This window comes from Zingiber officinale, chromosome 6B (assembly GCF_018446385.1).
Source record: "Zingiber officinale cultivar Zhangliang chromosome 6B, Zo_v1.1, whole genome shotgun sequence".
Taxonomy (NCBI): Eukaryota; Viridiplantae; Streptophyta; class Magnoliopsida; order Zingiberales; family Zingiberaceae; genus Zingiber; species Zingiber officinale.
The window spans coordinates 97968302-97987204 of NC_055996.1; the positions used below are offsets into that span (position 1 = coordinate 97968302).

Sequence of the window (18903 nt, forward strand, 5' to 3'; positions counted from 1 at the left end):
GCACCGCGTGCCGTCCTTCTCGCTAGCTGCGTCTTCCGCTCGAGTACCTGTGCTCCTAAGCTCCTGCACACTTAGACACAAGGTTAAAACAACGCAGGACCTAACTTAACTTGTTGATCACACCAAAATAACTTTGGGGTTCCAACAATCTCCCCCTTTTTGGTGTGATCAACCCAAGTTAAGCTAGGGTTACAAATAGACATAGAATAAAAACAGTTTATTGCAATAACATGCAACATGATAGAAAAAATTGAATTTCAAAAATTTCAAATTTTAATTTTCAATTTTCTACCTCCCCCTAGACTTATACCTTCCCTTCTCCCCCTTTGATCACAATAAAAATGGGGTTTCCAGAAAAATAATCTAAGGGTTTGACACTTAGAAAAATTATAGAAATCTATTTCAATGTTTTTTTTTGGAGAAAAAATATTTTCAAGTTAAAGGAAAAAAATTTCTAAGTCAAAAAATGACTTTTGAAAAATTTCTAAGTTTTCACCAAAAATAAATCTTTCTAAGCCCAAAAATTTATGCAAGAAAATTTAAAAAAATTGATAGCATTAAAAAAAATTTCTATGCATTTATTTATTTATTTTATACTGATATTTATATCAAAAAGTTTTAAATTTCCATTTCAATTTTTCATCACTTCTTAAATCACAATTTTTCAGATTTAAGGCAACAAATATTAAACATGCTAAAAATTTTATTCGATCTTTTAACATGTCATTTTCTGTTATTTTTTGACTTTCTACTTCACAAAAATATTTCAATAACTTGATAAAATTTTTCGACAATATAATTTGTAAAACTTCTTTCGGCAATGTGCAAAATTCATTTAAAGAAATATTTTGTAATTTGCAAGAATTTTTTAACAACAAAAATTCTAATTTACAGGAATCTATTAACAATAGATTTCTTAATCCGAAACACCTTTTCGATGACTCAATTTTTAAATCGCAAAATTCTTTTGAGAGAGTAATTTGTAATTCAAAAAATTCTTCTAATTTGCATAATTATTTTGTCAAAATATTTTTTAATTTGCAAATTTCTTTGGATAATATTTCAAATTTGCAAGACAAATTTGACAATTGATTTTCTAATTCAAAAAACTTTTTCGGTAATTCAATTTTTAAATCGCAAAAATCTTCAGGCAATTTTTCTATTGAATTAACCGGTTGTTCAGTGGATAGAGACCATACCTTACTTACCTCGTTGGCCGTTGGTTCTCCCCCTGTTGAATTAATTTCTTCCGAAGATTCTCCCCCTTTATCGATCTCGGGATGTACTTCGGCTGTTGGGGCTGTCTTGGTAATTTCTTCCATCTCGGATTCTTCTGATGACAGCTCGATGTCTATTGAGGGGACGACTTCAATTGGTTCTTCGTAGAGTTTTAAGAACTTTTCCCAAAGTTCTTTTGCGCTGTTGTATTCGCCAACTCTATCAAAGTCTTCGTTTGGTATTGCGGTTAAAATGTGAAACTCTGCCCGACCGTTTGCCATTGACTCGTCACGTTGCTTCTTGTTCCATAGGCGTAGATCGAGTTCTTCTCCATTCGTTGTCTTTGGTGCTTCATAACCTGTTTTCATTATTAGAGAAATACCAATATCAGAGTTAAGAAATACCGTCATTTGTTGCTTCCAAGAAGCAAGCTCCCCCTCGAATGCTGGTGGGTAGTCGCTAGCTCCGACCATTGTTTTGTTACTTCAGACGGCGGTTAGTCCTTTTGAGGCGTACTCCGCTCTGATACCACCTGTAGGACCGTTGGGCCGGCTAGGAGGGGGTTGTTGGATATCCTACTAACACAAAAGAAAAACAAACCCTCCTCGAACTCTTTAAGCTAACACTTGCATAAATAAACTAAGCGGTAAATTAAAAGCATAAAGAAAAAGCGAGGCAAAAATATTTACTTGGTTACAACCGATGTGGTTGTTAATCCAAGGAAGATTAAGCTCAATAAAACTCCTTCAGGCGGAGAAGCCTCTTACAATGTTGAAGCGCAGAAAATAGAAGCTTAGACTAAAAGAGAGCGTGCAAGCACTGGATTTACAATCAGTGAGTTCGTTAAAAAGCTTCTGGACCAAGGCTATATTTATAGCCTTGGTCGGGGCGCCTGAAAGGGTTCCGGGCGCCATGGGGAGGATAAAACTTATCCCCCAATGTTCAGATCACGTAAATCGCGATCCTGGTCAAAATCAGGGTCCGGACGCCCGGAAGGGTTCCGAGCCCCCCGGAGGGCTCCAGGTGCCCCGGACTGTTCTGGGCGCCCCGGAGCCCAAAGTCAACATCATTGACTTTTTCGTCCGGGACCTCTTCTCTGGTTCAGTCCCTCCTCGGTCCGGTTCTTCTCCTCCGGATCCGCTCGCTTGGGTGATCTCTGCCATCCGGAAAAGGGCTCACCCGAACCCAACTTCCGGTCTTCTCGAGCAGCCTTCCGCTCCGGCTTCTCGTCCCTCGGAATCGCTGCGTGTTTCCTTCTCGTCCACCAGCGTACTCATCCGCAGTCTTCGTCCCTCGGACGCACCGCGTGCCGTCCTTCTCGCTAGCTGCGTCTTCCGCTCGAGTACCTGTGCTCCTAAGCTCCTGCACACTTAGACACAAGGTTAAAACAACGCAGGACCTAACTTAACTTGTTGATCACACCAAAACAACTTTGGGGTTCCAACAGAAACAACCCAAAGCTTAGGTTCCAAAAGCTTGTTTAACCAAGTAAGTATGACTCAATCAATTTTATGTACTTAAAAATAAAATTCACTACCTAAACCAAATCAAAATAAACTAACTAATTCAAACCCAAACCTAAAATATAAAATCAAATCAAACAAATCAAATTCAAATCGAAAAACTAAATTTAAATCAAATAACTACAAATTCAATCTAAACATAAGTTACAATCAAGTTTATTATAACTATAAAGCAAATCAACACAAATTTAAAACTTAAAATCAAGTTCAGTAATTTAGGGGAGACTCCAAATTAGTTGGTACCTCCAAAATAATAATTTACCCAGCTGGATAATTATAATTAGTGTATTAGGGATAAAAATTTAACTTGACAAATAGTAATAGAGAAGTTTTGGATGATAGTAGATTAGGAAAGCTCTGTCTATGCATGTTTAGAAAAATATGGCTTCGACCTAGTGCATTTGACTTAATGGAACTAACTGAAGTAACCCCTCACTAATCCTAGTTGGTTAGACTAAAGTTTTGTACTAATTTCAGTGGACAGGGTTATTTAAAAAATTTTGAAGGCATGGTTACTTTAATGATGTACAGGTGACTTACCACAGCTTAGACGTTTATTCAAAGAATATCTGCTTGTTGAACCCAAAGCTAAACTTGAATCTAACACAAGTTAAACTAAATCTTAAAATTCAAACTTAACTAATCTAACAAAATTATAGGGTTCCCTGATTGAAAATATAGATCGAATTAGATGAATAAGGATTAAAATAAATTAAAATAAAATAAATTGATTAAAATAAATCAAATTAAAATAAATTAAAATTAAATTAAAATTAAATTAAAATCAAAATTAAAATTTAAACTTAACTTAAAATTTAAACTTAAACTTAAAAATTTAACTAAAACTTATACTAAAACATTAATTAATTCTAAATAAGATCTAAAATAAGATTTAAAACTCTAATTAAACTTACATTAATTAAATAAAGTTAAACTTAAAGTTGACTTAAATTAATTAACTTAAACTTCAAACTGAATTAAATAATTAATAAGTAAATAATTAAAATTAATTGAATTAAACCCTATATGTTAATCCACTTAAGCTTTAAAATTAAGTTAACTAAACATTAATCTAACTTAACTTTAATTAATCTAACCTTAATTGATAATTTAGGATAACCTTAATTGAAAACTCAATTTAATTAATACCTTAATTCAACCTAATTAAAATTATATACTAACATGATTAAAATCAATCAAATCACCAATCAATTAACTTAATAACTAAGTATTATCAATCCAAACATACACGTAATTCGAACTTGAAAACTTCGAACTTAACTTTAACTTAATAAAACATTAGGAATCTAAGAAGGAAATAAAGAATATTAGACTAGAACTCTTATTATAAAATAAATTTTTTAAAGGATTTATAAATTCTAGAAAAATTCTTTATTTATAGTTTCTAAAAATTCTCATCTTTTTAGTATTTAAAAATCTATTTTGACCTTAGTGTAGGACAAATCCCTAGAAAGAATGATCATATAGATCTAGGTCTACCTTAATTGTGTATTCAAAAACTTAAAATGACGTGAGAGATGTATGTCTTTTCTTTGGACTTCAGATGCCTATATCAATGAATCAAAATAAGTCTGGGCTAAAAACACAATATTATATTAATCAAGTTAAGGAGTCTCTTTTCAGCAAATTTCTAACTGAACATTAGTATTTAACTTGACTAACCAAATAAATACTGCTATCATCTGATAGTTTATAACTAATGGTTAGACATTTAAAGATAATTATTAGATAAATATTAAATAAAATAATATTATATTCAAGAGGAGAATATTTAAAAACTACATTTAAAATATCTTATTTCAAAATTTTCCCTCTTCTTACTACTATTTGCAAACTAGTAGTTTAAACAAAAAAAAAAAAAATTAAAACTTACTTAAAGTTTTTTTTAAAATGTTTTGAATAGATATTTCAAAAGTTGCATTGAAAAATAATTACTTTATTACTCTTTGTGAAAAATATTTTGTAAAATACTTTCAATTTTTTTTTTCAAAACTTGTTTTTAAAAAAACACTTATAAATATATCTGTTTTGAAAAATAAACTAAAAGTGTTTTGAAAATTGCATTGAAAATTGCCTAAAAATACTATGAAAAATATTTTGAAAGATGTTTTTGAAAATACTTTGAAAAGCTTTATAAAATTATTGCAAAGGCTATCTTTTCACTTTAAAAATCATCTTAAAAAGTTATTCTTAAAAACACGTTAAAAAATATTTTGAAAGATATTTTTAAAAACACTTTAAAAAGTTTTATAAAATTCTTGTAAAGTTTATCTTTACAAAATGCTTTGGAAAATTTAAAAAAAAATCCTTTTAAAATTTCCTTAATTACTTTGAAACCTTCTTTGAAAATATTATACAAAGTCATTGTGTAAAATATTTTAAAAACTATTTTATAAATTATTTTTGAAAAACTTGTTTTGATAGGCATTTTGGAAAAATGGTTTTGAAAATTATTTGGAAATACTTTGCAAAATTTTCTTGAAATCATTTACTCCTCCTTACAATAAACCTCCAAGTTTTTATGTAAAAACTTTACAATTAAATTTTTTTTTACTTACTATGCTTACTTGTGTATTTCCATACTTTGGTATACTTATATGTATTATTTTTTTGATGTGTGCCCAAGAGGAAAGATAATGGGTTAGGTTAGAAAAATCAACTCACTTTACTCAAAAGTAAACTTAAAGTGTATTACATGTTTAATTCTTATTTGCATGTTTTTTTTCTAACATTAATCCAGGTTGTTATTACATCGAAAAGGAAAAGATTATTAAAGCAGGTTGCACTGATAATTAGGTTTTGATATATGATAAATAGGTTAAAGTTAGATGTGTTGTTTATCTAACCTTTTACCAAGTATGCAAGACTTGATGGGTCTAGAGGACCGAGACACTAGGCTAAAGTTCAGCTAGGTTGATAGCTGGCACGAAGTCCAGATTAGTTGAGATCTAGCAAGAAAAAGTCTAGTTTGGTTCACAACTTGTTGAAGTCCAGATTGGGTAAAATCTAGTAGGAAATCCTAGTGGGTCAAGGGACCTGACATTAAGGAATTATGCAAATACTAAGTGAGGTAAGTCACTGAAGGAGAGAGATCCAATGAGGATGAGTCCCGGTGGGACTATAGGCACAGTCCAACTAAGAGCCATTTGGGAAGTCTAAGCTGAGACTATGACTAGATTCTGATATTGGGAAGACAGGATCTAAGTCATAAATTGATCATATTATTAAAGTGTTAATTTTGTTTTGCAAGATAAACATATTATGGTTACTTGGACTAACTCTTTTTTTATAGGAAAGAGAAAGGTGAGAAAGAGTGGTCCGAGCGCCTAGATCAAGTTTCAATGAGGGTCGGGCGGGTGCCTAGCCAGGCACCTGTGCGGTCCGGGCACCCAGAGCTACTCCATGCGCCAGGACCAATAAAGTTCATCTAAAAGTTGAGTTGGAGCGTGACGACTCGTCGACCCACGTCAATGGTCCAGGTGCTCGAAGGGGGTTCGGATGCCCGGAGGTGGATAAACTTTGAGGATGAAGTTTCGACGAGAACTCGCCACGTCAACACGGTCCAGGCGCCCGGGAGGGGATCTAAGCGATCAGATGGGGCTATAAAAGAAGGCGTCGACTAGCAGCTTCAGACATCAATCTCCACAACTTTTGTACTCGTGCGTTGCTCCGAAAAGGTTTCTGGGATACCTAAAAATCGCACCGACAATCTGCGCTCAAGTTTTCAAAAATTATACTGTCGATATAATTTAATTCCTGTAATTGTACTTAAGTTTTGTAATTGCTTTGTGATTATAGGGATTGTCCAACGAAAGTACTCAACGAGTACGACCCTTAAAGTAAGAATCGTTGAAGGCTTCAAATCAAGTAAAACTATTTATGTTAATGTTTGTATTTTTGTTATTATTTTTCACTGTATATTTTCAATTTTTTAAAAAGTGAGGAATGTTATTCATCTCATCCTCCTAACGTGTGATCAAAGTTTGAATCTGAATGAGTAGGGATAAATATTTTCGAGCTTGTGTAAAAGTTGTATCGATTATATAAAAAAAAAGTTATTAATTAGTAAACTTTTACTTGGAGGTAAAGGGAAAGAGAAGGGAAGGTTTTTTTTTTTTTAAAATCCAACATATAAAACGTATATAACAATTCTAAAGTATGAACTAGTTCAATAAACAATCATCAATCATTCAAGTACAGAATAACGTTTCCACTATCCTAAAAAAAAAAAACTTTCTTGATACAAATTGAACGATTTATTTAACATTGACTGTTATAATATGATTGTACTATGCCTCGACAATATTAATTTTTTAATGCATTATTACTTTCATTCTGGTTGTCCTAGAAAGTGACTCGGTGAGAATTAACCGATCCTCAGCCAATCACTTAACTCAGACTTAATTCTTAAATTTCAATAAAATAATATTTATTTAATTTCTTGTTAGAAAGTACAATTATTGTATAGATTTGATTTGTTTACATAATAATTGAGCTCCAAGTCAAGCTAATAGATTCTTGTTTTAATAAATTAATTATATAGCGTTATTTGTTGGAGAAGCTAAATCTAATATTCAGAAAGCACCCTAATATTTTTCTTCATTATTATTTGTTTGAGTAGTTGTCAGTACTCTTTTTTATATATAATTTTCACATCCAATTGTATGTGTGTTTATTTAGCCAACACGACTACGAATAACTAGCATATCGAACCTCTAAGGGCAATTTGAAAAAGAGGATAAACTTTGGATTAAAACAAAATTTTCCCAAAATAAAATTGTATTATTATTATTCGTAGACTTTACATATTTGTTAGTCAAGGGGCAATCATTGCCATTTTGGAAAGTATCGAGGACCTTTTTCAAAAAAAAATACGGTGGACTATACCAAATTATCCTAACAAAAGATATATATATATATATATATATATATAAATTTTAAGTGCAATTATTGTAACCTAGTAATAGTTTATACAATAATTGAACTAATTAAAAATTATGCTTAAATAAATTAAAATTATTGTCAACATTAAAATGAGCAATTTGGAAGTACATGAACACGTTCACTTTCTTGTCTCTTGTGAATGGTGTATTTGGATCCTTAAAATATATATATATATTTAAAATATAATTTATTTGTTGATCTTTTGCTTTATTGAAAAACAGTCAAAGGCAAAAAATAATTGTGGTGGATTTTTGTATATATATATATATATATATATATATATATATATATATATATTTAAAATATAATTTATTTGTTGATCTTTTGCTTTATTGAAAAACAGTCAAAGGCAAAAAATAATTGTGGTGGATTTTTGGGTCCCACATTGGCCTAATTCAATTAGTTTTCAGAAAGGACCTCAATTTTCTTTATATATTTTTTTCTTAAGCAAACTTTTAAAATTGTTAACTTAAATGTACAACTATCTAGTTTTCTATAAAAGGCATAATAAATTCACGGTCTTTGTGTAAATATCTTTGTAGAAAACAAAAAACAATGTTATTATAAATTCTTAATTTATATTGGCTAGTGATTAGTTTGGACTATGATTTGTATTTTAGCACCGAGGAAGACATTAAATCTTAAATAATCAAGATCATGAAACTCTAGTTTAGTTCCTTCCACATAGATTGGGTTCATACGCGTTTATCTTTGGCCAAGGACAGAGCCATAAATTTCATATTAGAGAGGAGGTGTATTTATGTTGAGGGAGACGACCGTGTCATTACCTCTTATTCTCCCCTATTTTTATTGAATAAAATTAAATGTCTCACACCCCCTTCACATTTTACATGTGAGACTAAATTTCTCCACAAAAATTCTTGAACCTCTTTTTTCTACTTCTTCTTCTTCTTCTTCTCCACCATGTGCTTGAAAATTTTTTTTTGAAATAATTTATTTCAAAAATACCAACATCATTTACTTGGCCAAAACAAACCAAATTAACCACCACCACTATTCTATGCCAACCCTTATTATTGTTTTGACAAAAAGAAGAAAAAAGAATGTCCATGGTAGAATGGTGAAGCATGAAACAAAACAATTACACTAGCATTGGAGAGAATATGTCAAAGCTGATGGCATACATATTGCCCAAGAAATCTAGTGATAGTGATTTGGACCAAGATACAATGAACTAGATCTACATAATAGTACAAAAGAAGTGGGATATTTACTTGTATCATAAAATCAAAAAATGCCTTAAAATTTTCTTTAATTATGTCCTAAACATTTCTCTTCCCATTTTGTTTTCTTTATTCAATTATATGAACCCTAATGTTCCTTTCACAAACCTCGTCAGTATATTCCAGGTATCAACTATACCAAAGTCCTAGAAATTGAAGAATAATGAAGCAAACCTAAACTTGGTTCTTAGTGATTAAATAAATGTTTAGGTAGTCCTCCTGTGTTTCCTATATAAAGGCAAGACTCAATTCATTAACAAAAGATCAAGAGGATTCAAGAGAAGTAGTAAGGAAGGTAGGGAGAGCAACCATGGCTGTCGATGATCATGACGGTGGAAGCTTGGATATCGGAGAGAAGCTAAGAAGAGATGAAGGACAAATGCCCTCTCCCATACAACGACGGTTGGTCCGCACGGACTCGTTGCCTTTTGAGGCAGGGAAAATCCCACCCAAGCACACTTTCACTGCTCATGTATGTTTGAATTCCAAAAGGAATTAAACTCAACCTATCTTTAAAATGTCAAGACATTTATCCTCCTCTTCCACATCTTAACCTCTTTAACTTACAAGTTATTATGTGCAGGAGAGTTGGAGCCGGACGTTGCTCTTGGCATTCCAGAGCATCGGGGTGGTGTACGGTGACATTGGGACATCACCCTTGTACGTCTACGCGAGCACATTTCCAAATGGAATCCAACATCACGATGATCTCCTTGGTGCCCTTTCCCTCATCATCTATACCATCATTCTCATCCCTCTTCTCAAGTATGTCTTCACCGTCCTCTGGGCCAACGATAATGGTGATGGTGAGTGTGCATATATTGTTGATTGAAAATAATATAACTATCAAGTATTATCCTATTAAGTGGGATCAGTTATATAGTTATATGGATCCTTCTATGTTATTGGATTATATCCCCTATCATATCATCATTTATATTCAAATATATTTTATCTTATTTTATTATTATTAATCAAGTTTTTTTATCTTTCTCTTTTTTGTTTGATTGACGTACATATTTATCATAGTTATTGATTGAGAATGATAAGAAAAAATGAGTTAATTTACTTATCCTTCTTCTACAAACCATGTCTTGGAGATTGTTGGTGCCCATTAACAAAATTGTTGCATCCAAGGACAGAGATCGAGCACTCTATATAATTTGAATCGATCCGGATTAAAATTTTAATATTGATTAATTTTTTTATTAATTAATCATCATCAGTTAAAATTTTGGACTTTAATTTGCTGTGGATTTTCATTTTGATGATATTTCTAAGTTTTTGTTTTCTAGGAGGGACATTTGCACTTTATTCGTTGATATCTCGATATATTAAGGTGAGCATGATCCCAAATCAACAAGATGAGGATGCCAAGGTTTCAAACTACCGACTTGAATCGGTATCCAATCGACTGAAGAGGGCTGAATGGATTAAAGAAAAGCTAGAGAATAACAACATCGCCAAGATTGCTATCTTCGTAGTCACAATTCTAGGAACATCGATGGTCATTGGTGATGGTGTTCTAACTCCCTGCATCTCAGGTACCCATTTTATACTACCTTGTTATTGCTTCATCGAACACTTCCCAAATCGACTAGAGCAATTGACTTTACTTAATTACTTTGTTCCTCAGTTATATCTGCAGTTGATGGAATCAAGGAGAAAGCACCTTCTCTTGATGATAGTAAGTGCCATTAGTTAGACAAGTAAAACAAGAATTAACATAGAGATTTTCGATTCAAGCTAACACAACTTGAGAGTTCTTTTTCGTCTAGACTTTGATAACCAAATAACCCTTCTTTTGATCCTTCTTTTTACAGGTACAATCTCTTATATTTCAGCTGGGATACTTGTTCTTCTATTTGCCATACAAAGATCTGGCACAGACAAAGTTGGCTATTCTTTTGCACCTATAGTTCTTACATGGTTTCTACTAATCGGTGGCATCGGACTCTATAACTTATTCAAGTATGATGTCGGAGTTCTTCGTGCTTTCAATCCTAAATACATAGTCGACTACTTTCACAGAAATGGAAAACAAGGTTGGATATCTCTGGGAGGGATTGTTCTCTGCATCACAGGTGATCCATAACTTTTTTTTTTTAGTTTGCATAACCATCATGCTCATCATTGTCAATTCTTCATTAATATCTTCAGCCTCGTTTCGGAATAGGTACCGAAGCTATGTTTGCTGATTTAGGTCACTTCAATGTTAGAGCAATTCAGGTATACTTAATGCAACTTCGTGCCTCTCTACTTTCAACTTCTGATACGTCTTCATTGGTGCTAAACTATATATACAGATAGGCTTCAGTTGTGTTTTGCTCCCAGCAGTATCATTTGCTTACATTGGGCAAGCTTCGTATCTTACGAAACATGGTGATAATGTCGGCGACACTTTCTACAAATCAATTCCAGGTGACTGTGAATTGCAACTTAACAGAGTACATAATTCTTCTTTCTGCATAAACAAATCATAATGCAAAGATTGAACTTGTTTTAGGCCCGCTATTTTGGCCAACATTTATCGTTGCTATTTCTACGGCAATCATCGCAAGCCAAGCTATGATATCTGGTGCGTTTGCGATTGTATCGCAGTCTCAAAACCTTGGATGCTTCCCTAGAGTTAAAGTCTACCATACTTCTACCGAGTACGAGGGGCAAGTGTATATCCCTGAGATCAACTACATCTTGATGGTCTTGTGTGTTTTTGTCACTCTCCTCTTTCAGACTACTACAAAGATCGGAAATGCTTACGGTATGTATGAACGTTTATATCGATGATAAACGCTACCAAATTAAAATTAAATCTCTTTGAACATTACATTTTGGTGTGCAGGAATTGCTGTGGTCTTTGTGATGACGATCACAACATGCTTGGTGACAATCGTAATGGTTGTCATATGGAAAACAAGGATGTTGTGGGTAGTCCTGTTCGTCCTAGTGTTTGGGGGTGCAGAGTTAGTGTATTTGTCTTCGGTTCTATACAAGTTCAGGGAAGGTGGATTTTTACCCTTGCTTTTCTCACTGGTCTTGATGATAATCATGGCAATATGGCACTATGTTCATGTCAAGAAATACCGATATGAACTTAACAACAAAGTCACAAGCAACTATGTAAAGGATATAATTCAGAAAGGCGAGGTGCAAAGAATACCCGGCCTCGGTCTCTTTTACTCCGAGCTAGTACAAGGCATACCACCCATATTTCCTCATTTCATCGAGAAAATACCATCCATCCACTCGGTTCTCATATTTGTCTCAATCAAGCACTTACCGATCAGTAGAGTGGAGTTGGAAGAACGCTTTATTTTCAGGCAGATCAAGCCGAAAAGCAGTAGGATTTTTCGGTGTGTGGCGCGGTATGGATACAATGATGCAATGGAGGAACCAAGGGAGTTTGAGAACTTGATCATCGCATATCTGAAGAAGTTCATGCAGTATGAATACTTGGGATTGGAAAATGCAGCTGAAATGCATGGTGATACTGTGCATGGCGATGAGAGTGCCATCGAGAGGGGGAAGCCTTCCACAGTGAACAGCGAAGAGACGCTCAGTGCTTCTAATGGACTAATACAGCCCGCTACCGATAGAAACTTGTCGGATAGCTTCAACATTGAAGAGGAAATGAAAGTCATTGAGGAAGAGAAAAGGAAGGGGGTGGTGTATCTACTAGGAGAAACACAGGTTGTGGCCGAAGGCAAGTCCTCTCCCTTGAAGATAGCAGTTGTCAACTATTTGTATGATTTCCTAAGGAAAAACTTTAGGCAGGGGGAGAAATCACTTTCAGTTCCTAGGAATCAGGTGCTCAAGGTGGGAATGACATATGAAATATAAGTTACACATCTTCTTGGGAGTTTGATTAATAATATATACGATTTGTCGCTAAAACTTCAGATGATAAGATAATTAAGTTGCCTCATGGTGAGAATATGTGGAGGTGGCTTGCTAATTTCTTCAGCAGCAGATGATTTTGCAGAGCTGAATTATTTATTCTGAAAGGCTAGTTTGATGTTAGAGCTCCAATTTATTCACTGTCCTTATAGAAGAATTGGGTACAAACTTTTGTGTTTGTAATTATAATACAGTATTGAAACTTAAGAATTTGGCTTGCTATTTATTCATTGTCCTTATAACAGTTGACTGATAAATTTTCGATTTAATTAATTTATAAATTTTAAAAACAAAACCGAATCAAATAAAAAAATTAAAATTAAAATCGAATTTCTGAATTAATGGGCTGATATTTATAAAACAATACCACATAGGTCATGTTCCTTATCAACACTACTATTTTGTGATTTCTCTAACACATTGGTTTTTATCTTTAAATAACAACATCACACAGGTTCTGATGTCCCGTGTGACTAGGGTGCGAGAGGTTAGTTTAGCCTGCAAGATTTGGTGGTGATTTTTAGGGTTTTGTGTTCGTCATGAAAGTCAAAGTATAGCAGCTAGCGATGATCGTGAATCGAGTTGGTTCAATTATTAGGATAAAAAATTATCCAACCCTACTAGATCAGATAATACAATATCAGGACCTACATCTGGTCCTATATCTGGCGGTTATTATGTATCAGATATCCAACGGGTTGTCAGTTATTTGGATATCTGATCCTATATCCAATGAAATATAAAATATAAATATAAAACAATAAAAAAATAAAATATTTTAAAATGATAATAGACATTATTCATTACATGTTGTAGCAGCTAATCACGTTGTAGCAGCTACTGGTGATTAGCTGCTACAACGTGTAGTAACTTATCGGCAGTAACTACTACAACGTGTAGCAACTTATCGACAGTAGTTACTACAAGTAGGGGTGATCGCAGATCGGGTTGGTTCGGTTATTGGGATAAAAAACTATCCGGTCCTACTAGATCGGATAATGCAATATCAGGACCCTACATCCAGCCCTATATCCGACGGATTTTTTTTCGGTTCGGCTCGGTTAAGGTCGGTATAAGCGGGTTGATCGGTTTGGCGGGTTGAATGCTCACCCCTAATAGCAGCACATACAATTTACCATCTTGGATGAGCAATCGTTCAAAACCAAACCCACATAATTAACCAAGCCGAAATCGATCAAATTGATTTATTTTTTTATCCGATCAGACATCGTCGTTCTCCGGGCTACCGCTGGGGACAATTTGTGCATCAGTGATAGCCTTCATGCCGCTCCAATCCTTACCGGCGGCCCAAGTGTCCAACATTCGACCGGTCGTAACATCCCAGTCTACGGGCAGAGCGACCTCAGAACCCTCTAACCAGAGCGGCCAGAGACAAATAACGATAATTATCCATTTGCCGACTGATGAGTGGCGTAGCCCGGACGATGTTGCATCCCACACTCCCTAGCACCAGATATGGATCCAAGGATCGCCTGCACAAATATAGGACGATGCTCGGGCTCGTGCGACGGTCATTTCTCCAAGAGAGTTCGCTAACAGTCATACCTAGATGTCCACTAGGGTATGTATGTTGCCTTTGTACTTACTTCTTATCCGCTCGACCCTTATAATTTCTCTGTTGCTACAGTACTGGGTTGAGAGTCTGACCATATGCCAAAGACTTACATTTTTGGAGCATTAAGTCCAACAGCTGCGTGCTCCAAACAGTCAGTTAGCGGCTTATGAGGCGCGCTTGGAGCAGCTGACTGCCGAAGCGGCTCAACTAAAGGCTGATTTGAAAATGAGCTCCGAGCTGCTGGAGGTAAAGAGGGGCAAAAGCGTCGAGCAAGGTTCACAACTGGTGAGGCTCAATAAGCAGGTCAGCTCCTTCGAGTCGAAGATCCATTCGGTCAATACCAGGAAGCTTCGAGCCATTGAGGACCTAGAGATCAAGAACAAAGAGGCTCGGATCCTGACTCAAAACCTGAAGGAGGCGAAGGCAACTTTGAATGTCGAGAGGGAGAGCTGATCGATTGAACAAGCAGTGGTGCAATAACAGCTGACCGCCAAGGATGTCGAGCTGGCTACTTTGAAGGCTAAGCTGGAGGCCTCCCAAATGACCTTTGAAGTGTATCAAGGTGTAAAGTCTAGCCGGTTCGAGGTTATGCAGTGGGATTACCTCCGCTTGGACCCTTTCAAAGATCGGCTCACCGACCGGGCACTCCACCTCTTCAACTTCGCCATTGATGAGACGTTTGACCAACTGAAAGATGACGGCTATATCTCAACCACATTGACCAACAAGATCATCAGTCAAGACAAGCTAACCGAGTCACTGTCCAATGATGTGCGGATTACCTTGAGTGAACCCGCCCCCTGCGAAGCTCATCTCCTTTTGCATTGCCTTTAGCAAACATGTAAAAATTTTCTAAGTTTTAACGCATGATCGCCCATTCGGCGTATCTTTCTTTATTTGATTTTGTATTTCATCATGCATCACCGTTCGACGTTTCTTCGCTTTGTTGGTTCTCGCATATGTTCATGCGTGCATCGTCATTCTGCGTTTTTTCGCTTTGTTGGTTGTCGCACTTGTTCATGCATGTATCGTCGCTCGGCTAGAGTAGGACTACGAACCACCAACCATTTTGCGAAAAATTTCAAGTATGGTTCCATGTCCTCCCGATCGTCGATGTAACTAGTCGCTGGGATGTCCGAGCAATCACTTCAACACTGTCGAGCAACCTTATTTTAGCATAAAACTATTGCTTCTAGGAGCAGCATGTTTCCTTATCAGCCTTATTCCCGGCTTATATATTCGTCGATTAGCTTCATTTGTCATAGACTCAGTCTTAGAGCTATTGCTCAGCCGTTATTTGTCGTAGACTCAGGTTTATAGCTGTCGTTCAGCTGTTGAAGGCGCAGACTTGAATTTAAAGTCGCCGCTCAACTGTTGACAAAGGCTGGGGTTTACAGTCACCGTTCGCCTGTTGACGTAGACAAAGGTTTAAAGTCATCACTCAACTGTTGACGTAAACAGGGGTCTAAAGTCACTACTCGATTGTTGACGTAGACAAGGGTTTAAAGTTACCGATCGACTGTTGACTTTAAAGTTGTCGCTCAACTATTGGTGTAAACTAGGGTTTAAAGTCGTCACTCGACTGTTGATGTAAACTAGGGTTTATAGTCATCGCTTGACTGTTGGTGTAAACTAGGGTTTAAAGTCTTCACTTGACTGTTGGTGTAAACTAGGATTTATAGTTGTCGCTCGACTGTTGGTGTAGACTAGGGTTTATAGTCGCCACTCAACTTTTAAATTGGTCGATCGGTACAAGAGTCTTGGATACTTGTGAATTTTATTAATCGTTCACCTGTGTTTATAGGGCATACTCTAATACAGTATTATTTAGATTTAACCACACACCTCTCACTCAGCCCGATAAGGCTAGAGATGGTTCATGCTCAAAGGCCGATCGAGCTTTCTTCCGTCTCGTCCTGTAGGTAGTAGGCTCCCAAGCGAAGTTTTTGCATGACCTTGTAAGGTCCCGCCCACAAGGCTTCGAGCTTGGTGACGTCGCCAATTGGCTTTATTCTTTTCCACACCAGATCATCAACCTGGAAGGACCTCGGGATCACCCTCCGGTTGTAATTTTGCTTTATTCGCTGCATGTACGCCATGAGTCGGATGACGGCCTTATCCCGAGCAATTCATCCACCAAATCGAGCTCCATGAGTCTTCGCTTGGAGTTCCCCTCGTCGTAGAGTTGCTCCCGATCCGATTCTACTCCGACTTCTACTGGGACTACTGCTTCATCATAGTACACCGGCTGGAATGATGTAACGTCGGACGCCTCTTTTGGTGTCTTGCGAAGGGCCCACTTAACACTGGGGAGTTCATCGACCCAGCTACCTCCTACGTGGTCGAGCCGAGCCCATAAACCTCCGAGGATCTCTTGGTTGGTGACTTCCGCCTGGTCGTTGCTCTGGAGGCAGGCCACTGAGGTGAAGGGTTGTTGAATGTCATAGTCTTCGCACCACTCCCTAAGCCTCCGTCCGACAAACAACCTCCCGTTGTTCAAGACGAGCCGACGAGGGATGCCGAACCGACATAGGATATTCTGCCAGATAAACTTAATGATCATCTGTACGGTTATCTTTGCTAGCGGCTCAGCCTCCACCCATTTTGAAAACACCACGACAAGTAGGAATCTTCGCTTACTGTTCGCCATTGGAAATGGTCCAAAGATATCCATGCCCCATTGGTCGAGCGGACAAGACACCATGGATACCTTCATCTCCTCAGTTGGTCAATGCGGGATGTTGTGATATTTTTGGCATGATAGACAGGTGGCGACTGTCTGAGCGACATCATCTTGAAGCGTGAGCCAGAAATATTCGGCAAGGATGATCTTTCGAGCTACCGATCGACTGCCCGGATGACTTCTGCAGGAGCCTTGGTGCACTTCCTAAAGGATGTAGTCCGCGTCCTCCAGTCCAACACACTTGAGCAGGGGCCTGGAGAGGGCTCTTTTATACAGCTGATCCCCGATTAGGGTGAACTGTTTGTCCCTCTTTTTTAGTAAGCGGGCTTTCTCCTAATCGGCAGGTGTGATTCTCGATCAGAGGAACTCTATCAGTGCTATCCTCCGTCATTCAGGAAAGTTATTCCTTCCATCCTATCGATGTACGCCACCAATGAGACTTTCTGGATCAGCTGCTCTATCATGATCGACGACAATGGACTGGCTAACTTAGCCAATTTATCTGTAGTCTAATTTTCTGACCGGGGAATCTTTTGGATCACCACCTCTTGAAAACTAGTCTTCAACTTCTCAAAAGCTTCTATATATAACCTGAGTTGGGCGCTACTTATTTCGAACGCCCCTAATAGCTACTAAGTGGTCAATTGAGAGTCCGAATGAATGAGGACTTTTGTAGCTCCGACATGCCGAGTTGTCTGTAAGTTGGCTATCAAGGTTTTATATTCAGCTTCATTATTCGTCGCCCGATAATCCAGCCGAACGGATAGCTGCATCCTGCCCTCCCACGGCGAAATCATAAGAATGTCTATCTCGCTGCCTTACCGAGTAGATGAGTCATCCACATATATCTTCCACGTTGCGTCTGGCTCGACATTCTGGATCTCGGTAACGAAATCATCTAAGGCCTGTGCCTTGATCGTCGTTCGGGTTTAATACTGTATGTCGAATTCGCTTAGCTAGGTTATTCATTTGATTAGCCGCTCAGATACTTCTGGGTTGAGAAGGACCCTTTCCAAGGTACTATTGGTCATCACGATGATCGGATACAAAAGAAAGTAAGGACAGAGTCTCTGAGCAGCGAGCACTAGTGCGTATGCCAACTTTTCAAGACAGGTGTAGCAAGACTCTGCATCTTTTAATATATGACTTAGAGAATACACAAGTTGTTGCTCATGGTCGTTCTGTCTTACCAATGTCGAGCCAACCACATACTCGGTGGATGACAAGTATATCTAGAACGGCTCGCCAGTGCTCGGCTTGGCCAGTACAGACAAGGAATTAAGGTACTCCTTGAGCTCCTCCAATGCCTTGTCGCACTTTGCGTCTCATTAAAATTTTATCGCTCGGTGCAACACCTTAAAAAATGGATGACTCCGGTTAGATGACTTGGAGATGAACCTTGACAGCGTAGTGATCCATTCGGTCAGTCGTTGGACCTCCTTTAAGTTACGGGGCAAGGGCATGTCCTGTAGTGCCTTCACCTTGCTCGGATTCGCCTCGATGCCCCGTTTGATGATGATGTATATGAGAAAGCGGCCACTCTTTGCGTCAAACATGCACTTGTTCGGGTTCAGCTTTATTTCGTAGGCCCTTAAGGTTTAGCAAGTTTCCTTGACATTTGCACAAAGGTCAATAGCTCGGAGGGGATTTATTAATATGTCATTGACATATACCTCCATGTTACGACCAATCTGTCGTCGGAATACCTTGTTCATTAGCCTCTAGTAAGTGGCGCTGACGTTCTTCAATCTGAACGGTATGACATTGTAGCAATAGGTTCTGTCAGCCGTTATGAAG

General features: G+C 36.9%; 1 protein-coding gene across 1 annotated transcript; it reads left to right on the top strand.

The window, feature by feature from the left end:
• The first annotated feature begins 9236 nt into the window (after window positions 1–9236).
• Window positions 9237–13055, top strand: LOC121990460 (potassium transporter 5-like). The gene is made up of 9 exons (XM_042544589.1): window positions 9237–9422; window positions 9534–9756; window positions 10246–10494; window positions 10587–10637; window positions 10774–11034; window positions 11127–11179; window positions 11257–11371; window positions 11457–11711; window positions 11793–13055. The coding sequence occupies exons 1-9, from the start codon at window positions 9261–9263 to the stop codon at window positions 12788–12790; spliced, it is 2367 nt and encodes a 788-aa protein (XP_042400523.1). The 5' UTR covers window positions 9237–9260; the 3' UTR covers window positions 12791–13055.
• Window positions 13056–18903: the final 5848 nt, after the last annotated feature.